At 40.2% G+C, this 26,259-nt stretch overlaps 1 protein-coding gene across 13 annotated transcripts in view; it reads left to right on the top strand.

Annotated features, from left to right (window-relative positions):
• Positions 1 to 26,259, top strand: part of TRPM3 (transient receptor potential cation channel subfamily M member 3) — a 797,690-nt gene that overhangs the window by 572,644 nt on the left and 198,787 nt on the right. For 10 of the 13 annotated variants that reach the window (XM_047102096.1, XM_047102090.1, XM_047102058.1 and 7 more), the window contains exon 6: positions 6,735 to 6,906. In XM_047102096.1, coding sequence (XP_046958052.1) covers positions 6,735 to 6,906 — 172 coding nt within the window. Of the gene's footprint in view, positions 1 to 6,734; positions 6,907 to 23,486; positions 23,562 to 26,259 lie in introns of all 13 variants that reach the window. The other 3 variants (XM_047102024.1, XM_047102016.1, XM_047102006.1) reach the window with 1 other exon arrangement.

Raw genomic sequence — 26,259 nt, 5'->3', positions numbered from 1 at the left:
CATCTTCCCAGTGAGAAAAGATGGTGTGAGGAGTCAGACAGATGCACTGAGACAGTGGAGGATGGCAGCCCCTCCACAGCCCCAAAGCTGACTGGAGCCCTGGAAAGATGCAGGGGGGCTCTAGAGGTCATGAAATTACGATGCACCAGTGATTCCAGAATAGAGAGGAGAGAATACGTTTTGAAGTCTCAACATAACATTAATATACTATTGTGTTGTCTACTGCTGTGTAACAAATTACCCCAAAACTTGATAGCTTAAAACAACATTTCTTGTCTCATGGTTTCTGTGGATCAGGAATGTATCAACAGCTTATCTTTGTGGTTCTGGTGTGGGCCTCCCTTAAGGTCACAGTCAAGATATCAGTTGGGGCTGCATCATATAAAGGATCGAATGGGAATATGGTACCTTCTTCCAAGATGATTCACTCACATGGCTGTTGGTAGGAGTTCCTCACCATGTGGACCTCTCTAGAAGGCAGCTTTATTATGGCAGCTGGCTTCCCCCAGAGTAAATGATCCAGGAGAGCTGAAAGGAACCCTTTTATGACCTAGTTTCACAAGTCATACACCATCACTTCTGTTTTATTCTATTTCTTAGAAGTGAGTCACTGAATCCACCACAGACCAAAAGGGAAGATTTTCAGAGAATTTTTTAACATATATTAAAATCACCCCACTGACATGTGGTGACTTCTCAAGCAAGTAACCCCTTTTAGAACTCAAGGTCATTTTCCCACTGCTAGTAGGCTCTTCATGTGGATTGTCCATGGCTCCCCTAAGGACAGGGCAAAGGGAAGTGAGCCCATTAGAACAGAAAGCCTGTAATGAGGACACTGTAACCCTCTGCAAGCCCATGAGTTGAGGGACATGTTTTCAAAATGCTGTGGAACGATGTAATTGCTCATCCTGTGGATTTTGGTAGGAAATATGCAGCTGAGGTATCTGGGCCCTCTTCGGGATAGATCCCTGGGTTTGCTGGTTTCTTGTTTGGATTGCCGGGCTGGAGGCAGCATCTGGGTTTCGTATGACCCTGCTTTATCCCTAGACTTACCGCCGGGCTGGCTGAATAGGAAATAATGAGCCCAGTGTCCCTGTGAGCACAGACCTCGCTATGATTTGAGGACACACAGTGCTTTCCTTTATTTGTTTTTCATCTCATCCTCCCAGCCCCCCTGTTCCTTTATCTCCGACACAGAGGCTGCTGCCCATGTCTCAACAGTATCCCCTCATCCCTCCCAGAGACTCAGGCCTGATCCTAAGAGAACCTTGTCCCACCCCTTTGTTTCTCTTTCTCCAAAGCACAGACCCCATCTCGCTGCCTGCTAGTGCTTCTCCTGACCCCTACATGCTATGCAGTTCTAGGTGACCCATCTGGAAATCATCTCATCAGCTGTCAGAAGGATTTTAGCGCTCAGCTGAGCCACTGGCAGAAATGTCCAGCAGCAAAACCAATCAGAATATCCTTTATGAACTTAAAATCAGGTTGGGCCTTCCATCTTCCCTCTAAATGCCTCCTGGCCTGCATAGGAGCATAAGTTCTACATGCTGCATAGAGTCAGAGGAAGGGTGTTAGTGGGGCACATTTGGGCCAAGAGACTTTACCTCTCTGAACATCTATAGTTTTGCCTATAAAATAAGCATGGAATGGATTAATCTATGAGAAGGTGTCTATCACAGTACCTGACATATAATAAGCGGTCAATGAACGCTACTTTTCTTCCTGCCTAATGTGAAATCATAGTGCTGTTAGGAGGGAAAGGCTGATTCAATGTGCCACACATCCCTTAGCCTGCTAGTTGCCAGGGGCATGTTGATACATACCTCACCAGATTGTAAATTCAGGGATTGCCCAAGGCCTGTGATTGATGACTCAAAAATCCAGGTTAGCTCAAGTCAGTTCTGTTCAGGAAAGGAGCTGCAGATGAGCACCCTGCTCTTGCATTGTGGAAAGGGCCACCAAAGAAAAGAGACCCCAGGACATGAGTGGACCACCTTTGTGTCAGTTTTCTGTACTCACTTGGAAGAAGCAAATGTACTTTTCAACACAGGCTGTCCAGACTCAATCCTACAGGTAGAAAGCCCTCAGAAATTATAGTCAAACCCTCTATTTTATGACAAACTACCAACCAAAACGTTTCTTTCAATACGTAGAATTTGAACACTTAGTGAGAGACATTACCTAGATGCAGGATTATATGTTTCCTCAAGCCAGCCCAATAGTCATCACATACATTTCCTCAAGACATTCTTAATGAGTGAATAAACAAAGGAATGAATGAGTTGAAAGACTTGTTGCCCAAGGTCACACATTAGTAACTGGAAGGATCTAGAACCTCCATCTCCTAACTTCCCACTGAGTACTCCTGAGTGAGACCAGAACACATGTGAAAATAGCTAGGAAAACTCAAGCAGGTATCTTAGATCAGCTCCAAAATGATCTACTTAAGCTCATCCAGGGATAAGAAATGCAGCACGCTGACACCCACCCATAAAGAATGTTGAGATTTTCCATGGCGCCTCTGGAGCGTTCCTCTCCTGGCATTGATAATGACAAGCGCATGACATAAAGGGCCTTCACCTTCCTTAACTTCTTACAAACCTTCCACTTCATGGCTTCTCTTTCAGGGTCAAGGTACACAGAGGCCTTGGAACCAGAATTTTACCAATCAGCCAATACACAGTGGTATACAATGTATTAAAGAGTGAAGAAGTCTCTCATCTACCCTTGAGGGACAAGAAAGAGGGGCAAAATGTTATCACTTAGAGGTATCCTAGCCCATGATACCCAAAGAGTGCAAAATATCTAAAATCCATTTCTAAGCAAATTTCCCTTCTGGGTATACATAGTCCTGTATTTACCAATCATGCAAGACCCCTTTATATGTAGGCCTTTCTGATGTCATTCAGCCTTTCTCCTCCCAGGTTCCTCATCTGAAATATAAACACAGAAAATTGTTTGATTGACTCTTTTCTTAATTCTCTCAAAGATGGTACATAACCTGGACCATCCTATATTCTTAGGAGAGGTGGTCCATTATGTATAGGCATTAGGGCTTGATTCTCTGAGAAAACACTGGCTGAAAAATAAGCTAGAGCCTACAAGTCTGTCTACAAGTCCTGAACATGTCACACTTGTTCTTGTTATGCACTCTCATGCACACGCACGCGCACACACACACACACACACACGCACACACACACTTTCCAAAAAAATCCTTTTCTATGAGCCTTTAACAATAAAAATGGATGCGTTACCTCCAAAATGTTGTCAGAGGGAAGAATTCATCTGTGGCACAAAGACGTTATTATTTTCCTATTTGAGAAACATAACAGGAAGATCAGCAAATCTTTTGTAGATATGCAAATTGTAACTCAAATAAGAATAGACTGCTGGTATGTTTGTTATGAAGAATATTAAGTGGATTTTGTAGGCAAGTTAGGCCAAGACACATTCCTCTTCTGAAGTATTTGGGAAGTCGTTTCCACCTTTGCAGTTAACCCACAAACAATTCCAGAGCATCACCCTCTGAAGTGGCCTGAGAGGAGGTGACAAAGTAGAAAACACTTTGTGTGTTTTGCCAACTGACTGCTAATTTTTTCCTTTACTTCTGTTGATTGATTTAAATCCCTTGCGTAAAACAAGAGACGGTGTGATTTGTCTGTCATTTTGTTCGCTAGTATAGTTGGTAAAATAAAGCCGAGCTTGAGAAAGAATTCACATTTATGTATTGCCTGCCAGGAACCAGGCAAGGTGCCAGGTACTTTGCACCTCAAATCTCATCTAACCCCCACGAGGTAAGTGGTTTTTATCATTTCCCTTTCACAGATTAAAAACGTGTGCCTCAGATTCACACAGCCACTTGGCAGAACGAAGGGGACTCAAACGGATTTCCATGGCTCATATGTTCCAAGTTTTCCAGGGTTCAGCAGATCTTCCTCCAGTGATGACAGGAAAATAAATTAGGGCATTTAGTTATTTTTCAGATGTATATCCCCTGTTACACAGCAGACAAAATCCCTACCGATATATGCGCACCTCTAACTTACCTTCATACAAGATCAAATGAAATGGAGAGCAGTTAGACAAAGAAGTTAAAATTGATGAGTGATGCTGGAAATTTGACCCTCTAGCCATGACTGATTCAAATGGACAGTATTTCCAAAGAGCTGGTTTGGTTCCATGTTTCACCAGGAAAGAAGGTCAAAACTCAGAAGACTGAAGCATCACTGTCCTTAGAATCCTGTAGTGAAGGAAACATACATAGAGAGTACAGTTAGATGATTTATTGGTGTTCTCTTCTCAGATTATGGTTATGTCAGTTGACCCTGAATTATTTTCACTACTTTATTCATTCAAAAATTTGCTGTTCACTGATGGTCCTTAATTAGTTCCCAGGAATTAGAAAATGTATTCTCATGTCTCACCTAGAACAAGTGTCTGGGATTCATTATCATGCATAGTTTAACCTCTAGAAAATCCGCTGTCCCCTGCCTCTCAAGGAAATTCTTTGGGTCTTCCTCCTTCTTGGCATGGTGCCTTGGAGATCTGCTGTTGGAAAAGAGAGAACAGTAACTACAGCATTTTCTTTTGTCCAAAGGTTCAGTGCAGAGGCACTTTAAGAATAGGAGAAAGTCCATCTGCTAAGCCTCTTTCAACAAAGCATTAATATTTATTAACTTGCACTCTGCTGTAGAATGAATGTTTTATGATCAAAAATGAGTAACAACAAAGTGGGAATTTCAACCACAAGCGACCCACTCTTCCAGTGATGAAGAACTCAGGATGGAGTTAGCACACCACTCTCTCTGTATTTTGGGGACTTTCATTCGCTCATGTAGACAAAGGAGTAATTGAATGCTGTTCGGTTACAGGAAAAAAAAGTCCCATCCATTACTGGAAACAATAATCAAAAAGTTATGAGTTTCCTTTATCATTAAGAGTCAACTAAAATGAAGCTATGAATTTATGTTATATTAATGCTACATTAACAAGACATATATTAAAAGGAACGAAGGATATTTCAAAAGCTTAAAATTACACATTTTAAATTTAGATTAGATCAATTCCCAAACAATTCAGAAAAGAGGGTTCTTTCTTTTTTCTAATTTTGAACAAAAGCATGCCTGTCTCAAGTTTTCCTGTTCATTCATTCACTATTTATTGAGTAGATTCTGTTTGCCAGGCAGATAGAAATGGATTTTGAAATCAGCATCAAGATCTAAAAAATGACTTTTATGAGATCTTTACTATTAAAGACTGCCCTTGCTAAATCACTTTGTAATTTATTTAACAAACTACTCAATCTTACTACAACTTTTCATGGTGAGTTATTACACACTAAACATTAACAAGAGCATCTCAACTCCATAATTAATGTACACAGTGCACAAAGGCAGGAAATAAACACCCTGTAGCATTTATTTCTAGTCTGTCAATTCTGATGATTTAGTACAGGGATAACTATACTGGGTCTGTGCAATAGTGCGCTCGTCCAATGTTCCATTTTATAGTCTTGAACGAAGTCTCTACCTAAATATTTTAGGAGATTTCCAAAACATCATCTTGTTTCCATTGTGTCTAAGCAGTGGGGGGAAGGGGAGTAAACATAGTAAGCATAGATTTTGGAATCAGACCTGGGTGTAAATTCTGGGTTTGTGTGTAATACACTCTTGAAGAACCTATTTTACCTCCATTGCTGTTTCTCCATCTACAAGGTCAGCAGAACAGCGTCGCACAGGATTGTTGCAAGGAATATAGATGATGTACGTAAAGCAACGAGATCTGGCAACTAAAACTCACAATAGGTTTTGCTCTTCTTTTTATATCAAAAATATGAAAGACCACCCTAAGAATGACTGCTTTAGGTAACATAATTCGCCACAAAATTAAAATAATGCAACCACAAAAAAAGACAGAGATGAACACTTTGATGCATATCCATCTCATGAGACAGGTATTTGATAGTCAACGTTTCCACTTAGATAAGGTGTCTAATAAGAACAGTGTTGATTTTTGACTGAACAGACCTTCAGATTACTGAATGGGCTTGACAGAAAGAGAACCCCGCCCCGCCTCCCATACTCCAGAACCATGATTGCTCTGCTGTGCCTATTAAGAGTATGGACGTCATGTGGGGCCCCTGGATGGCTCAGTTGGTTAAGTGTCCAACTCCTGATTTTGGCTCAGGTCATGATCTCATGATTTGTGAGTTCAAGTCCCGAGTCAGGCTCTGTGCTGATAACACAGAGCCTGCTTGGGATTCTCTCTCTTCCTCTCTCTCTGTCCCTTCCCTTCTCACTCTCTTCCTCTCTCTCTCTCCCAAAATAAAAAAAATAAATAAATAAACATTAAAGTAAAAAGTATGGACATTGTGTAAAAGAGAAAGAAAAAAACCAAAATTACTAAATATTAAAATTATTTGTGGTTCATCAGCAGACAAAAGATTGACGTCAACATGAAACCATCATTCACATGGCAGTTTTTGAGCCCAACGAGAGCACAAACTCTGTTTTCTGTGTAAATTCGGCATATAAATACATACATTATTCTTTATAATCTTGCTTGGACTGGGGAACACTGACTGTAACACTTGCTTCTACTCACCGTGCTCATATTTTCACTGTACCAAAGAACTGATTTTTCCTTCTCTGTCTCCTCTCTGTCTGGTTCTCCTTTTCATATTTTGCCCTTTTGTTCTCTGACTTCCGCCTCTTCCTTTTGAAACCCTGCAGGTTGTGCGGCCATATCAGACCATGTCCAACCCCATGAGCAAGCTCACTGTGCTCAACAGCATGCATTCTCACTTCATTCTGGCCGACAATGGCACCACTGGCAAATACGGAGCCGAGGTGAAGCTAAGGAGACAACTGGAAAAGCATATTTCTCTCCAGAAGATAAACACAAGTAAGTAGGCTACCCTTCCCACTGTCGCGCCTCCTACGAAGCATGCTGAAAGTGAGCAACTCAAAGTACACCTTGTGGCAATGCTATAAACACTTGAGCAAGTTTCAAACGCAGATCATTATGTGTCTGCTGGGCCAGTGGTTAGAACCCGAGGAAGTCGTCTGGAGGAGAGGACTAGGCGCATAAGACGTGTGGTCACAGGATGAGTGGACGTTTGTCAGGCGTGAACAACTCAACCCGCTCTGGGGTGTATGCATGCTGATATGCTTCCCTTTCCAGACTTGTCCTACATCCTTTACACGGTACTTTAAGGAAAAAAGGCACCCTAGAGAAGTTGTTTCTATTTATTAAGCTATTTTTGGTGGCTAAAGTATTTTATATATACACACACGCACCACACAGGTATATATACATACACACAGGTTTTGATCTCCACTATACCTGTAGAAAGGCATTTCAAGGCAACTGATGTTCTGTAAACAAAAGTATCTTGTGTAACCATCTTCATGAACTTTCATTTGGTATCTTAATTTGATGTATGCATTTATTCATCTTTAAAAGTATATGTAGTTATATATATGTGCATACATATGTGCACCACATAATACATATCTGGTGGTTGCACTAAAATTACCTCTTAAGTATTCACATGTTATTGTGCCCACAGTTAGCTATGGAAAGGTACCATCGTGGAGACAGCAGTGCTCCCCACGTTGTGAAGCAGCTTCCATTTAAAAGTATCAGAGGTATGAAAATAATCTACCATCCCTCCTCACAAAATAAAGTTCAGTTTGTTTCCACAAAGTAACGCTGGAGGAGGATTCCGGGCAGGCTCAAGCTTCAGGGTAATCTTAGGTCCCACGAGGGAGACTTGGATCTAATCGCTTCAACTTTCAAAGCCTGCAGTTCCAAATAGCAAAAGAGTCTCTTTGGCTGGATAAGTTTCCGAAAGCTCAGTGTGAAGTGTTTCAGCTTGTCCAAACGGCTGTTCTCCTCTCATTCTTTTCTCTGCATCTGTCCAGGATGGCTTTTCTTCGCCAGACCCACCTTCCTCCCAGAACTGGGATGTTCACCCTCTCTCTTTCTTATACTTCTCTTTTCTGGTTCCACCTTTTAGGTGTTACTCCTGTTGAAGCAGCCAGGTTTCACACTTTGATCTTTTTCACAGAGGAGTCTGGAATCGTACATTTTGGGGTAGGCCTGAAGTCCACACTGTATTAGGAAACTGTCTTCTATCTAAGAATCCCCAACTGTCTTTGGAAAGAGGAAGCAGCATTATCCCAAGATCAATATCTTTTGGAAAAAGGAAAGGATAGAAAAGACTTGAATCAATCCAGAAACCCGTGGAGACCAAATGTAATAAAGCACTATAACCAATGGGTAGTAGGTTTTGTGATACTAAAACTGGATTGTATTAGGATAGTTGATAGGAAGGGCAAATGTTGTCTTATCAGGGGTATCTGTTTAGATGTTGATAGGCTAAAGCATTAGTTTTTATACACCATCAGGTTAAGAATGAGCCCCTAGATGGGAGTGGCCCGAAAGATGCAGGATGGGAGCATGACAGACAAAGAGCAAATTCAGAGTCAGGTTCAGTGCTCAGCAATGAGGCAAAATCTGTTCAGACAGACAAAGCACGTCATTGTGCCAGGACCTGGTGGCAGCCAGGCCGGTTAGTCAGTAGTTAGGAGGAGAGCTAGGTATGCGGCTATATAAAGTACATACTCAACTAAGGGGATGCCAGGGGAAGTTAAAACCCAGCCAAGGCTCTGTTTGCCAAGCTCTGCACCTTACACGCTGCCCAAGGAAAGGAGACCTTTTTTTCTAATTAGTCATCCTAGTGGGAACACCTTTTTGTAATTTATGTGCCTAGAAGGGCACCTTTCTCGAAAGCTCACAGAGGTGCTGTATGTTTGGATGACCCTGCCGGGGAGGCCCAGAGGGGCTCCTGTACTGTGACCTGGCCTCAATGAGGAGCAGAGCCCAGCAACATGGAGTCAAACAGCAGGCCAAGGCTGGTCATGATGTCAGGGATGCTGGAGGAGTCAGGACCCTCTGCATGTGCCTCGTGCCATTTATAGAGAGCGTGGACCCTTGGTGGATTACCAACGCAGGAAGCAGCACACAGAAACATTGACAAGTAGGGGCCCATTCAAAGGAGGGGAGAAGCATGTACCCAGGTACCAAGCTGAGGACAAGGTCAGAGAAGCAGGCTAGAGACTCCTGAACAGCTTCAAGTCCACACACAGGATTATGTCTTCAGTAGGGGATGAGACCCCAAAGTGGGTTAAGTGACAGTAAACTGGAACGAGGTGGGGGGACAGGGGGAGCCAGATGGTTATTGGAATTATCATAATTTATAAACAGAATTTTCCTCCCTTCTTTGGGAACTGTATTTGAGGATTTGTAGAAACCCACAGGCTTTCATTCAGTGAAAATAATTAAATGGGAAGAGGAAGTTAAAGACACCCAGGGGAGATCTCTGAGGTCACAGGAAATAAAAAGGCTCTGGGTCAGCAATTTGCCCATGAGCTGTAGTGAAAGGTACCACAAGATAGCTTTACAGCAGCTCTGTCCCTAAACTTCGTCGTGAGAGTGATCAGCTTATCTCAGCTGCCTGAGACTGTCTTAGATTTACCATTGAAAGTCCCATGTCCCTGGGTCCCCCAAGTGCCAGGCAAACCATGATTGCAGGTCGCCCTCCAAGTGAGCGACTCATGAATCTTTTTCTCTTTTTACTGCATTTACACCACAAAGCACGGAAGGAGCAGAAAAGTGTTTAGAGCTTAAGGAGTGACCCAATGCTCCCTGAAGGAGAGAAGGAGCTTGAGGCCTTGATTCAGTTAGCAGCCAAGTGCCCCCTGAGAACACAGAAGCCTCCGAACAGGACTAACAAGGGGGAAAGTTGACTGGGTTATAACAGGAAAGAGTGGAAGTAAGAATACAAAGCTTTAATGCAGTCCATGCCTGGTCAACACTTGAGAACAGCAACTCGACTTTCTAATGTGAACACTGTTTTTTTTTCTTTATATACTAATTAGCAGTAACGTAGTTCTTCCTATTAAAAATAAAACTTTGTGGCGCCTGGATGGCTCAGTCGGTTAAGCATCCGACTTCAGCTCAGGTTATGATCTCACAGTTCATAGGTTCAAGCCCCGCATAGAGCTCTGGTGGTAGCCTGGAGCCTACTTCAGATTCTGTCTCACTCTCTCTCTGCCCCTCCCCCACTCATGCTCTGTCTCTGTCTCTCAGAAATAAAATAAACATTAAAAACATATTTTTAAATAATTTGTAAGCTCATTTTAAAAACATCATTTACTTTTTTATTTTCTTATTCAAAAGTTAAATCTAAAACACCATTTTGGGCCCCAACTTGGTCTCATGAAAATTAGACCCCAGACCACAATAATACGGCTTGTCACCCATTCCACCTCGGATGACACCAGGGATGTCTGAACGCACTCAGCGTTTTTCTTATCAAAATGCCATTCTTCCTCATCACTTAGGACTGACTGCAAACCACAACAGCCTTTCAGCAAGTCTGTTTCTTACTTAAAATGACATCATCTTCTGAAGGTATTTTTCTTAAATATTAAGTGAATCCTGCTCAGGAGACCTTTAAACCCTTTCTCAGCAAAATGCCAATTATTAATGATAGTGTATTACAAGCACCAGCATCTTAGATTTTTCTCTGCACTCTGGCACCTGTTACCTTGTCTCTCCCCTGCCCTCCCCTGCTGTGAGCAGTCCTTTCTGAAGTACTGTTGCTCGTTACTGAAGGACTTTGTTTTTAGAGGAGAATCCTTTTGGACCTGAGCGGTTACCTGCTTTGGAACACTCTTCCATCTGCAATTTCCTAAACTTCACATTTACCATGCAAAGCCTCCAAGCCTAACAAGCCTAACAATCCCAAGCCTGCCTTTTAGGATACAGGTATTTCTTGGACCCCTGTTATACACCAGTCCTGGCTAAGGTCAAGGAAAGCAGCTGTTGACAGTTCACTGAGCTTAAGTCAAGAGGGGCAAACAGAGTAATAAGTAAATGATTAAACAAATAAATATATGATGTCTGGTAGTAAAAAGAACAATTAAAAAGAGAGCAGAGGAAGGTATAGGACTGTGGACCTTTAAGCACGTGTTTGCACACATGCACACATGCGCATTGGGAGGATGATGGAGATTAGGTGGTCAGGAGGGGCCTCTATGAGGAGGTGACTTATAAGCAGAGACCTGAATGAAGTCAGGGTGCCCACTGTGGGAAGAACATTCTGGGGAGAGCTAAAGTAGGACAAATGCCCAGTGGTTTGAATGTGGTTTGAAATAGAATGGCAGCAACAGAAGTGGTACAAAGTGGTTGGATTCAAATATATGCATACATATTTTCTCAACTGATCTTTTTTTTAATGTGAAATATACATAATGTAAAACTTACCGTTTGGATCATTTTTAAGCATACAGTTCAATGGCATTAAGTGCGTATACATTGGTGTGTAACCATCACCACTATCCATCCCCAGAACATTTTCATCCTTGCAAACTGAAATTCTGTACCCATCAAACACTAACTCCCCTTTACCCACTCCCTCCCGCTCCTAGTCACTACTCTTCCACTTTATATCTTTATGAATTTGCCTGTTTTAGGTGCCTCATATAAATCCTACAATATTAGTCCTAAGACATACTGTGAAGGCAGAATTCAAGAGGACTTGCTAATGAAATGAGCATTCAGGGCAAGGAGTAGACACATGTATTCTTAAAACAAGGCAACTAGTGAGAGCCCCAAAGGAGTAGGATTTTGCAGAAAAACAAGGGACTTAAGGACCCATCTCTAGGGAATTGAGACAGAGTCCCTATGAGAGAAGGAGGCGATGAGATTCAATGCACAAATAAAGAGCTCGGCCTTAGGACAGGACAGTTTCATCCATCCCTTCCAAGCAGGAGGGAAGGCAAAGTATTATGGGCTCAGAGGTGGGTGGGACAGAACATTCTCTGCTGGGATGATCAGGTACTTTCTCTGCAGATAGTTGCTTTATAAAGAAAAGCATAGAGGAGATGATCAGCAAAGAGTGTGGAAGGGGAGGAGATGGAGGAGATTAAGGAGAGGAAAGAACTGTGTTAATGTAGAGACAGGGAGAGTGACTAGACCAGGGAAATGTGGCTTTACCCCACAGTACCATGGTCCCACTCAGCATTTGTGGTGGTGAATTTCAAGAGGCATGAATCACCAGGGCTGTGTGTTTTCTTTGCAGCCATGTTCAGCTCAAGTAGTGGAACAGACATAAAATTGGGTTAGGCACCTGTTGGGATTTTGCCTGGCAAATAAGAGGAAGAGAGAGAGCAAGGGAGTGAGGCCATCTGTACTCTGTAATCCTGTATACCTGTGTCCCAGAAGTGTTATCAGTGTCTGTGGATGAAAGCCACACTGTGGCTGAGATCCACAAGAACATAAAATCATTCATCTAAAAGATTAGACTGAGGTTCAAGGAAGTGACTAAGAGAATTATCAAAGGTGACCCACACCTTTGGTTAACATTTCCAAATACATTTACTAAGTTTGAACTATTTAAATAAACAAAGGTACATAATCAACACTTAACTCATATTTATTTTATTGCTGTCCACATAGTCACGTACATGGAGGCAACTTGGCACATTGCTGGGAACATAGTAGCTGTGCAGGAAATATGTATTAGCTAAAAGACAACCAAGGGCCTGCTCCAGAAAGTAGCATATAAGCAGCCTAATGGGACTTTACAGTCCTGAGCATATTTTTTGCACACATTTTTATTGTTACAAATATTCACATACAAAAAAAAATGGAGAATATTATGATAACCTCCGTAACTATCACCTAGCCTCTACATTTATCAACCCTGGCCAATCTTGGAATCTCTCTCTATATGCCCGCCTACATCCTTCTCTGGATAACTTTGGAGGAAGTCCAGACAGCATATCATGTCACCCATAAATGTTCAATATGAAAGCACTTCTCTTAGGCTTTGTTTCTCTATCTGTGAACTCTGGTTAAATGAGTTAACATAGGAATCAACATATGAAAGGATTTGGGCATGTGGCAGTTCAGAAACACTGTTCCATTTTTACCTTGCTGGTGGTACAGCGGTCCCGCAGAGGGAAACCATGTCCCATGCTTAGAGAGCCTGGCTGCGATGGATTCCAACCTGAGACTAGATGTTCTCATTTGAAGCCTGTCAGAGTCAAGGGTATTGTTGATCACAATATTTTTACCACACATCAAGCCTGACTCTGCTTGTTAAGAAGAAGCCATTGTATCTCTATAGGTGCTGAAAAGATCCAGAAAGAAAAATGAGGTTCCAGATTATGTTCTGGAACATATCATCAAGCCCGTATTCAACATTATTTGTTAAAGAGTAATTGATTTTAAAATCTTGACCGTTGCAGCAATAACCAGAAAATTTTTTTTCTATATTGTTGAGAATATATTCTACACCCTACTTGTTCCTCCTGCCTGAATAAACAGAGCAGGATGGAGAAAATGTAATCTTTCTTTAGACATCGAGCTATTCCAGTGTCTTGGAACAATCATGGTGAATGTCAGTTAGGATTGTTGAATACTGTATTTGGTGGAGGTGTTAGAACTTGCGCTAAATGTGAATTGGCCCAGAATATATCTTACACTTTAAATTTTCTTCTTGTAAGTTACCATTTTATTCAAAAAGGGGATTGAAAGAAGAGGACAGAAATCTAGTTATCTTTGGGCTCTATTTGATGAAAATGCTACTCTTTTGCTGTTTGAATTTTATTTTAAGTTTGCCTAAATGCAAAGTTTTGTTCAGACTGCATATCTACTTACATTGTGAACATCAATTTAGGTTGTAGGAAATTTCATTATGAGGCTAGAAATTTCTGCCTTTGTCATCTCCATACTCTAAAGTGAAATCTATGTCAGACTAAATCCAGCCTAAGGGATTATGTCCCCATGGGAGTCATTATAGACACATTTATTTTTTGCGATACTAATTAATGGGAGTGTCTGGGTTGGTTTAGATTTCCATAACCAGTACTTTTGCTACTGTCAGGGTTTGCTTGAAAGAGAATTTGATTGTCCACATTTTCTTTGCCCCAGAGTAATGACTGACATTTGAGTGTAGCCTCATCTGATGAAGATACCAAGAGTACTTCCTCTAAAGCAGCAGATTAAATTGGGCTTGGTATTTCTAAGTACACAAGTAGCAGAAATGATGGCAGAATTCATAAAACATAATCACATTTGGTATTTGAGGATATTGCTGTTTAGAATTCTCTAAGAAAGATGTATGTTTTATTATGCAGTCCCTAAGCCAACACACCTATCCATATACGATTGGAGGCTTACTCACCCAAACTAACAAAAACAATAATAATAGTGTCTCCCAATGGTACAAGGATGTCACCCTTAATAAATTATGCTTTATTGTGGAAGCAAATATATCCCCTTTCCACTGAGTTAGATGATACATGAGCCACATAAACATACTAATGCACAGATTGAGTCAATACTGGTGAAGTCCGATTGGTTCCAAGAGATTTTATTTTAAATAGCTCATCTCCATGACATGACACACACTAATTTAAAGCATTTTGTTTCTGTGAAATTTCCATAATCAGAAAAAAGTACTCATGACTGCATCGTTTATAGCCTACTTCCTTTACCACCATTTTTGGTGATAATTCTTAGACATGACTATAGCAGTTGGCTACTAGGGTGACACTGGTCCCCTAGGAGTCATTTAAAAATATCAGGGGACTTTGGGGTTAACAAAATTTCTGGCCCTCCTGAATGGCATGAGAAAGGAGGCAGGAATGTTCATATTCTACCTTGTACAGAGCAGTTTCACATGAAGACCTGCCTGGCAGGTCTTCAATCCCTTGACTTATGAAATGTCAATTTCATAATTGTCAATCACTTGACTTATGAAACACTAACCCAAATGTGTTTCCTTGAGTTTTCTTTTTTTTTAATTTTTCCAATCTTTCCAATAGCCTACACCTGATTTGTCAAGGCCCCACCCTGCCCAGGTACTCTGTTCTAGTCTAACGACTAGAGAAGAAGCCGCAATAGTGAGACAGCAGTGAGATTTAAAATCTTGACAACCTGCGAAGACTTTGGTTTCCCAAAGCAACAGAATAGGCTGGATGTCAGCCCTAGCACATGCTTCACATCCTAACATCATGTGCCATTGGGAAGTTCTTCCTTATATCTGACTTCATTTGCTCTGAATCTGTTCTCTCCTGGGTGAGGACCAAAGTCATTATCTAAGTTTGAGCTCTCGGCATATTTGAAAATGGATTTGAGTTGACCTTTCTGCCACAATGGTTACAAGGAAGCTGTTTTTCATTTGAAGTGACATACCGACTTAACAGGCAGAACTGACTCATGAAGTAAATCGGATCAGTATTTTTAATTCAGCAGCACCCGCTCTGAGCACCACAGCTTTATATGTTTCAGGCATGGTGACTCCAGAAACTTGCTTAATGCTGGGAGCTCTCCTGTCAGGGTCCCTGATACTCAGAGAAACCCTACAGTCCACAGTTATTAGCTGATGTGGGGACAGAGGCAGAAATGTTGATTTACCCATAGGCCCCTGGAGAGCCTCCTCACCAGATGCATTACCCAGGGAATATTTTAATAAACCAAGGTGCTAGGAGAATAAAGAGTTTGCAATTGAATAAAAAGAGAAATCTCATTTTTAATTTATAAATTACTGCAAATTTGGGGGGAAGCAAGGGAGCGGGGCAGTAATATAAATCTTGAGTGAATGAATAGATTGGTGATATAGAATCCCATGAAGCAGAGCTTTTAAAGAATTCACCTTCCATTTCTAGTATTTATTTCCCATTCCCTGGACTGTAGTAGACCCCTTATATGTATTATTTTTCTATGTTAAATTATGAAGCCATCTTACCCTGGAAATTTAACATAGATTATCTAAAGAGTACCTTTGACATCCCTAAAATTGATTACCAGCCTCTCTGACACTAAAACTAACAATGTTATGCATAGTAAGTGCTCAGTGAAGACTTGCTGGTTTCACATGACAGATGTTTAAGTGATTTGATCCCATCCTATTATTATAAGAAATGTGTGAATTTACAGCTTCAAAAAAAATCCAAAAATATTTTAGCAATGGCAGCATGACTGAAATAAGCACATAGTATTTCAGGCGGTTGTATTAAAGGATTGAGGTCATTTATATATAAAAAAAATGGTATATCCTAAATACTACACATATTATTTTATTCTTATTATGATTAAGTCAGTCTCATTTCTTTGTATTTATGCCAAATAGAGAAAGGCTAAGCCTGAAGTGGTCAACAATAGCACAGAGAGAAAGACAGGCATATGGCCGATGAGTGACATGAGAAGGTTTTTTTGAGAGTTTTCTATTTTGGAGTAGGTTAGCTATGTACACAGTAAGAAGTTAGAGTTGGCAGGAGACCATCGGGTCCCTTGCTCATAGCTGGCATTGCAAACCTAGCATGACACTTTTCCTACTGAGTCTTGATTCAGCTCAGAACTATTTTGAATTCACTAGGGCACAGGTTCTGCTGCTGTAACAATGGCCCAAAACAATGGGTGCCTAAATGAGGCCGGAGTTTATTCCTTCTATATACGATATTCTGAGCAGGAGTCCAGATTTAATGTAGTGGCCTCACAGTGTTAAGGACTCAGATCCCTTCTTTCTTTTGCTCTTTCTATCCCTGTCTTCATGGCCCGTGGGAGTTTGCCATCACATCTACATTCTAGCCAGAAAAAAAACAGGAATAAGGGAAACTCATACCCTTTCCCTTTAAAGTCACATTGACGAATTCATACACACCATCTTGGATTACATACCGTGTACCAATATTTGGTCACATGCTTACACCTAGCGAAAAGGGAATTTAGTCTTTATCTTGTACAATTACATAGCTAGCTCAAATCCCATCACTATGAGGGAAAGGAAGAATAGATATCAGGGTACAAATAACAGGTTTTGTCATATCTTTTCAGCTTAGCATTCCAGATTGTTGTTAAGAATGGCCAGAGCAGTCACATGAGATAGAACATATCTGCCATTCATAAAAAAGATTGCCTATAGGTTCCAATATGTTCACTGGAAAGGCTTGTCCATAAATAGCTCCTGTAGCATATGCTTTGTACCATGTTCTTTCACTCTTTACCTGTGAGTTTTTTAGTGATAGGTGGTTGAAGGGTCTTGCACTGGCTCTGGAAATTATAATTTCCACTTGAAATTGGATTGAGATGAGATGTTTCAAATTATAGAGATTATTTTAGACCATTCTCATTTAGTTACCTTAAGTTAACTAACTCAAGCAGATCCCCTAAGCCTCAAAGTAATTGCCTATGCTGTGCTATGCATATTGCATGCGTATGCCATAATGGATCCTTGATGGAGCCACATATTTTGTTGGACATCATTTGGTAACATTTTAAATCCCAAAATATTAAAAATAAATTAAAAAGATTCTGTGTTTCTATGACGCTGCACTCTTGATATGAATGTTTCAAAGATAAAAACTGGAAAATAATTCTCATGTGACCTACACATGACTATATTCTTGGTAATAAGCAGGAAGATGGGGATTGGGCAGCCTCTCAACTCCATACATTATAACAGGACTTCAGTCCTGTTGGGAGAAAAGGGTGAGGGAGCTAGCTATCTTTGGGAATAAGAGTATCTCCTAACTCTGTTGAGGAAATATTTGAGGAGACCTGATGAGCAGATGAGTTTCTTATGGATTTAAAGCCCTCTTATGCCAATTATACAATATGACATTCCTACATTTTAATAACCCCTAAGTGACAACCAATAACTTGTCAAAACATAACTGAAGAGCTCTTAAAATGTTTTGAATGACAGTAAATATAAAATTGAGAGTATTTGCTGACACTGACAGTTATAAAAAAATTAATTTATGGAGCTTCTCTTAATAAATGGTGAATTGGGTCACTTTAGAGACCGGGATACATGTGTCCTTATTCATCTAATCCTAGTTGGTTTCTTTTTTCTTTTTTTTTTTTTTAGTTTGTGTTTTTCAGTAAAACCACAAAGGTAGATGTATAGACAGTTGGAATTTATCTTCTGTCTTGCTAAAGGAATAAAGCTAGGAAGATCTAATGCCTTACAAATTTAATGAAACCACAGGCAAGTGCTTTGAAAACAAACCTCACCTTTCCTCTCTGGATACTCCATATGTGGCACAGTTATTTTCCCCTGTTTCTGTCTTGCCTAGTATCTTTTCCCTTCTTCTTATAAACCAAACTCAGAGTTATTATTACTTTTCCATTCACATAAGCTATGTCACTGTAGAAAACAAATTCAATGTTTAGAAACCCCATTAGAAAATACTAGTTCAAAAAACAAATGGTAAAGCAAAGCCAATAGTTGTGACAATAACAAAGGGCTAATTTCTATAATAAGCAAAGGGCATCCACAAATCCAAAAGAAAAATTCTATAAGAAAAAGGGCAAAATATATGAACAGGAAGATCACATGAAGAAAGTACAAATACTCAGCCTCACTAGAAAGTAAAGAAATGAAAATGAAGACAATGAAATGTTTTTAACCTATCAGCGAAAAAAAAAAAAAGTTTGCAAATATCTACTGTCAGTAAGTGTATATAGAAATACTGACTAGTGTGTGTATAAATATGGGCAACCTTATTTGGAAGACAATTTGGCTGCCCCTATTAAATGTTGAATGAGCATACCCTTTGGCCATGTATTTTTACTTCCAAGAATTTATTCTATTCATATTTATTGCAGTATTGTTTACAGTAATAAAATGGAAATAACTCAAAGATTCAGGAATAATTGACAAATTATGTTGTAAACATATAGTGAAATACTCTGAAGTTACTATGAATAATGGACTAGCTCTGTTTGGGCTCATATGCAAAGATATCCAAAGGTATATTTTTTTTCTTAAGTTAAAAAGCCCGTTGTAAAACAGTACAAGTGTGTGGTTTTGATTACATTTATGTTTATAAAAATTTGAAAGAGTATATGTATATGCTTATAAAATACCTGAACGGACACAGGTGAATAAGTATTAGTTGTAACTTCTAGGCAGTGAAACCTGAGGTGAGGGAGGTAGGATAAGAACTGATATGTTCCACTTATACCTTTGAACACTTGTCAATGTTGTTTTTTTACAATGAGCAAATATAGCTTTTGTAGTGGAAGGGAGGGAGGAAAGGAAGAAGGAAGGAAAGGAAGGGGGAGGGAAGAAAGGAAATGAAAGAAAGGAAAGGGCCAGGCATAGGCACAGGGGAAGGGAAGGGAAGAAGGAAAGGGAAAGGAAGAAAGCAGAGAGAGTGAGAGAGGGAAGGAGAGAGGGAAAGAGGGAGAGAAGGAGAGAAGGAGGGAGAGAAGGAGGGGCTGAGGGAAGGATGGGGGAGAGAAGGAGGGAGGAAGAAAACATTTGTCAGTAGTCAGCCTATCCATGTAATGTACGAGTTCAGAACCTTCCTCCCTCAAGTATATATATATCATTCCTGACCTCTGGGTAAGCAGCCAGCATAGCCGCATTTTCTCTTGCCCACTCGATCTGTTGGCTATCCTCGGCTTCATCTAAGACAAGAGGAAAGAGTCAAGTGAGGAAACCTAAGGGAAGAGGCTGGTTAAGAACATGTTATGGAGAATCATACTGTCTAATCATACATAAAGAATGTGTATAATAATTATGAGACCAATGTAGCAGATTTGATGCTTACATTTGATAGTAGCTGAAATCAGAAACAAAATTATCTTCCCTACTTGGAGTTAGTGAATGACAAAAGAGCCGAAATTTATCCCCAATTCTTAGCCATAACCAGACACCCTAGTATAATGGGACTCTCGAAAATGTCATACTTTTATATTTCTACCATATGTACAATTCAGTAGAGCTGGAATAATTCATTTTCCCTTCCTTATGGTCCTGGCCACCCGCAAAATCCAGCTCTGCTCTCCTGGGGTCCTTGGGAGCTGGAAGGTGGATGGAGCTAGGTCACACAATAGCTCATTCAACAGCTGTTTCATGTTGGATGTTGTCTGTCATGCTCACTGTGGAAAAGTGGCTCCCTCTATATTCTTTGTTCCACTATACCTTTAAGATGCTTCATAGGGAGCCAAAACACAGGCTTAAAGCTCTTCAGCTTTTCAAAATGTAGCAAAATGAGAACTCAAAATATCTGTCATTTAAAATAAGTAGTGATTGTTCTGGTCTATATTTCCCCTTGACAGTATTTCTATCGCTCTACCAGTATTGGCTTGTGCACCTACAACATACCAAGCACTGTAGGGGTTGCAAGATAAATAAGGCATAGTTGTACACTTGAAGAACTTAGAGTTTGACAAATAAGTTAACAATAACTAGTGTTTAATTGAGTGCTAAACACTTTACAAGAAATCATGATTTACTCCTTACGACAACCCTGTGAAGTGAGTACCATTTATTATTCCCAGTGACCAAAAAACCAAACCAAAGCAAAACAAAAAAACCTGAAGTAGGAAGAGGTCAACAATAGCCCCAACATCTGGCTGGTAATAAGAGGCAAACCCAAGAAGTCAGCCTGTGTCAGCCCCCACCACTGTGCTCTTCCTGCTCGGGATACAAAGAGCTGTATTATCATAAGCAGCAAGTGTTAAGTGCCCTTTAAAGACATAAAATACAACAGGAACTCAGACAAAGAGTATTTCTACGTAGAACATTCAAGGGGGGTATGTGGCAGAGATATTTTAAGTAAAATTTTGATGGGTGGAATGTGGGCAATGGATTATAAGCCATGTAGGTGAAAGCTTTCAACCTCCAGAAACTTAGTGCACAGCGTGTGGTCTAATTGAATTTGTTTTACTTTCATTAAATTGTTTATCCTCTCTCTACGTTGCATTATTTCAGCTGCAAACATAAACAAGGTCTACATGTGAACTGGGGTTAGTTTTTTAGGAAATACAAACATCAAAATCATGAGGAAAAGATATATATATTTCATTGTTTCCTTTTTCTGGACATTCCTTGAGAGGGGGGAAGTAAAGGTACACTATAGAATAATATATGATAACTGAGACATTATTACATATAGAGAGATATACAGATGGGGCAGGTGTACAGCTACACATGCTCATGAGATTTTGTATAACCATGTATATATATATATATATATATATATATATACACACATTATTATAAATATATATGTATTTATATATATAACATATAACATATGTTATATGTTATATGTTATATATATAATATATATATACTTTACAAGAAATCGTGTATCTGTGTGTGTGTGTGTGTGTGTGTGTGTGTGTGTGTGTGTATCTCACCAGGTTCACTGCCTTCATTTTCCAGATGGGAAAGCCCACTTAGAAAAGGTCAGGTGTCCTACCTCTTTTCATACCGTGCATTTGCTGGCACAGATCTTAGCTGAGCTGAGAATGCCACACGCTTAGTCTGCTGCTCAGCACAGTCACTGAGTTAGTTTGGGAAGTACTTTTCATGTATTTAACATAACGCCAGGGGAACTCAAATAAGGAAAAGTTCTCCATGCACCTCAGCCAGGAATGAAAGCAGGGTTCTTGGGGTATCAGCCTCATTTGATGCAAAATCCGTGGCCCTTTATTTCCCCATTTCCCCCCTTGAGACCACTTTTTACACCATGCCCAATAGGGTGATCAAGGAAATAATGAGACAATTGGGGTCACCGTCACCAAACGCCACATGTTTAGACATTTCCATTTCCAGCCATGGAACAAATCTTCAACAAATCTGGTTAATCTTCACTAAAATGTTGTTTTAACTTTTGTTTGTTAGGGTTTGGTAACTGGAAGCAAAAAAGAACTACACTGAAAATACCAGCGTGCTCTTCACTCTGCAGGAAACACATAGCCAGGCCAGTTTTGTAGTTGGTCCCATAAACAAAAGCTCGTGCTAAATTTGCCAGGAGGTCTTGTGTTTTTCTCTATCTGGGGCTTTGCTCATAGTATTTAGCAAGCAGTCTAATTGTCATACACAGCAGCAGAGCGGCCTGGGGAGGCGTGTGCTCCCCAGCTGAATTTATTTCTCAGGAACATGCTAATTGGTAAGTTTCTGGGAAATACACAGTAGTTACTCTTGGCTTGTTATTTTACAAACTATTAAGAATCCAGAGGAATCCAGAAACCAACTCTTACATTTTGTGCTTCAAGGGATATTTCTTTGTCTTACCCCCAGTGAGTACGTTCTTATGACAAGGCACCTCTGCCAGGTTGTGGGCACTGAGGAATCACCAAGCAATGTTCTGTAACAGTGGATTAAGACCTTACTGTGTCTCTCACAAATTGGCTACCCTCTGCCCAACGACTGCCCCCGATTGAAGCTCCTCTAGGAGTCTGGCTTGATCTTAGGAAGCTGGGGCCTCCATAAATGTTTCCAGGGAAAGAAGAAAGGAGCAGAAACAGAACTGTTGGTGGGATTCTCCTCTGGGGCCTAGATTTGAAATGAGGTACTGGATCATCTCACCCCAGCCTAGCTTGTTTAGTAAATTAACAACTCCAGAGTCTTGATATTACAATTAAATTCACCTCCCAGGTTGGGATAGTATAGACAAATTGGTAAGGAAACCTATTATAATGAAGTGGCTTTGATGACTTTTTCTTTGGATAAATAGGTAGGTAGATATATACATGTATGTATACACGGAAGGAAGGAAGGAAGGAAGGAAGGAAGGAAGGAAGGAAGGAAGGAAAAGAAAGAAAGAAAGAATGAAAGAAAGAAAGAAAGAAAGAAAGAAAGAAAGAAAGAAAGAAAGAAAGAAAGAAAATATATATATATATATATATATATATATATATATATATATATATATATAAAATACCTATATATACATATGGTTGTGTCTGTGTATCTAATTAGTCATTTTCTTGGCAATGAAAGAAGAAGGAAATGTGGGGATCTTTTCAGTAAATAATATTGTGCATATTGAATGATATGTTGTCATTGGTTTCAATTATTCTTTAAAAAGAAAAGAAATTAAGTACATTAGCCAGTGGAGGGGAAAAAATACTCCTTGTCAAAAGTAGCTAATCACCTGAGAAGAGGACACATATCTCCAAAAACAAGAAAAAATTAATGTTTTTAAAAGGAAAGAGGGGGCAATCCTGTTCTTGTGCAGTCTTGGAAAACAGCACAAGGAATGCTGTTTCATAATTATTATTCATAATTATTATTATCATCATGGTACCAACAGCTAACATTTCTAGAGGATTTACAAGGGCTAAGCACTCAACACGGATTGCCTCGCTTAACCCTTTGAGCCCCACAACATTCACCTAGGCTGACGCAGAATAATGAGGGATGCTTGCTCCATCCAGCAAAGGGGATGGCTGATTTTAAGAACCCAAACAAGTAGAAGAATGAGAAAATCAGGTATAGCTGCTACAGAGGGCTGTTTGATGCTTTGCAAAAGTCTCAGTGTGCAACTTGGATTGCCATCACAGTATAAATTTATAAAGTTGGTGAGTCCGTCTGCTTTAATAAAATGTATATTCAACCATTGGGTTGTAGAAATTTCAAAGATTTTATTTTTTGACAGGATGCCTGCCGTTTTTCTCTCTTGACTCCCGCTTGTTTTATTCATTTTGGGGTAGTTGCCAATTAGACCCAATTGGTAAGTATAATTAATGGACAACATGAATCTCTTCTTAAACCCCAACCAAGAAAATTAACCATAAAACCATTCATTTCCTTTCAAAATTCCTAACGCTCTCTCTCCCTATGACTGCTGTTTATCTCTTTCTAAGACTTCCAACCGCATCCGAGATGATGATGATGATTATTCCCTATTATTTATCATCTTAAAATCCCCCATAAAACAGAGGATAAAGATGAGCGTTTCTGGAGGCGCTGGTGTGTTCCAGGCACTAGGCTAGGCGTTTTCATATATACTGCTCTTAATATATGAGCAGAGATCCTTCAATGCAGAGATCCTTCAAGGTAGGGATTATTATCTTCCTCTTTTACAGTTGATGAAATCGCATTTCAGAGTAACTAAGCCCTTGTTCTAAATCCAGTTAGTGGCACAGCATAGCACAAACCAGGCTGATGTGATTCCCAAATCCTTGCTCTTTTCACCCCACAGAAGGAAGCATTATTTAACTCAAAAAGGCACTCCCCTAACATCTTGTTACCTTGGAGGGTTTAGGGGTCTTTATTTCATTCAACAACTGTTTGAACACAAGTTCCACATCATACACGGGTTGAACATCAGTTCAGCTGGAATTCTTCAACAGGAGAACTTTGGGCAGAGGACGGTGGTTAGTGGCAAGATGGTGGAGGAATTCACAGGAGCAACGTGAGGAGGAAGTAGGGCAGGGTGATGGCATGGAGGGTGGGGGTGAAGATAAGCAGAGGAGATCCTGATCGTGTACCCATGGCTACAGTCTTTCTTCATGTGACTCGTGGACTTCCCTTTGTCATCCTATGCCTGAGAATATATGAAGGAGGCTGGGAAGGCAAAGGGACGTTCAATTGTCATCACTGGCATCTTTTTTGATCATTGCACCATGTTCAAATGCATTGGGGTAACCATGACATGAAAATTTCCATCACTGAGCCCATAACTGTTCCATGAGACCAATAGCAGTCAATAAGTTAAGGGTCATAGCAGAACTTCATCCAGGGAGACCTGGAAGTAAGAAATAATGAATTTATATTCTCATAGACTGAAAGCCCTGAGTTCAAACCACATGACCTGAAAAGGATGTTAAACTTCCCCTAGGTGGGTTACATGTATATCAGGGACATTTCATTGCCTTCTGTGGATGCTCTAACCTGTTCAGCCCAATCATTTGGACTTTCTACTACCTGTAGACTCAACAGAGCAAGTAAAAGACCATCCAAAATATGTATATCAAATTCATGATCAGTTAACTTTGGAGTCTGATGACCTGCCATTTTTCAGACGCCCTCAACTGAACGTGTTGTTCAAACTTTTCTCTACTTTTTAAAGAATTTTCCCTCTATAAATCTATAAAAGAATAGATTGTGTGAAAAAGATAATACAGTCTAAACATCTGCCCTCTCTTATCTTTTGCAATGGCCTGATACAAGTTGGCTGTCCCTGAAATGTTTGTCATGCTTGGTACTAAAATGTCACTTTGTCCATCAAGACAATAATGGACTCAAAGGAATAATGTTGGGGGAGTAGATCTCATGTTAGTGAAACCTGTGTCTTCGCAGTCTGCCTACCTTGTTTATCTGACTCATTTTCCAATCCAGCCTAAGCAAAAAGCTTTCTCTTTTAGCTAAGAGCTCCTTTCTGCATTAGAATGACTTTGTTCAGGGACTGGCGCAGTTCCTGAATGAGTCCAACAGGGGAGCTATCCACCATTCTGATAAGATCTCTTAGGTTCTTTTACATGCAGGAAAGAATGCTGAGATCTCTTTTCAGATTAGAAAGATGTGGATAGCAAATATTTGGCATTTTGGTCTCAATAGTCAGCAAAATCTGCTGTTATTGGTCAGCCCCATAATAGGTTCCTCTCATGATAGCATAGACCCTCTTGATGTGACCCAACCTCTTCCTTATTCCACTGCTAACCAAAAGTCTTTCTATATGTTTTCATCTGTTGTTTCTCTGGTTTCCCCTTCTTTCATAATTCATGGAGAACTTATGTTCCACCCCTTTTAAGCTACTTGCAATTTCCCCATAAACGACATGATGACATTCCTCATTGGAGGTGTTTTTCTCCTGTATTGACATTTGCTGAAATTCCAACCTCTTCCAATTCTACTTAAGGACAAAAACCTACACTTCCAAGCCTCAGCTTGAAAATCTTCTCTTCTATGAAATCTTATAACACACACACACACACACGCACGCGCGCGTGCACACACACACATATTCTTGTAAGCTCAATTATTTGCCATATAATCCATGTTCCCACAGCACTCTGTGTAAGCCTCTGTCGCAGAACTGCCTCTGTTGGTAAAGCGGTGATCTCTATCTGCCTGCACCGTGCTCCGTCACCTGTAGATTGTGAGCTCCTTGTGAGCAGAGTCTGAGTCTTAGTCATTTTTGTCATCCGGCAAACCTAGCACAGTGCCTGGTATATGCAGGTAGGGGCTCAATAAATTTTTATTGTAAACATCAATAAATGTTTTTCTGGCCTTATTTTTAGCTCTGGTTTCCAGCACGACATAAAAATGTAATAGACGAGCTTAGATGTTAAAAGCTTCAAAGGAAAGACACGTAGTAAAACAGTAACACATAGACAGACTCTGGGCAGATAAATGCACAGGAACATGTACAGGCAAAGACCATCATGAATACTTCTGTCATGGGCATGAAAGTATTTATTCTGGAA

This window comes from Lynx rufus, unplaced genomic scaffold (genome assembly GCF_022079265.1).
Source record: "Lynx rufus isolate CCGP_SWC_20201006 ecotype Redwood Valley unplaced genomic scaffold, mLynRuf1.p SCAF_10, whole genome shotgun sequence".
In the NCBI taxonomy this organism is placed as follows: Eukaryota; Metazoa; Chordata; class Mammalia; order Carnivora; family Felidae; genus Lynx; species Lynx rufus.
The sequence above is the reverse complement of the archived record's forward strand: the minus strand, read 5'-3'. Positions and strand labels throughout refer to the sequence as shown.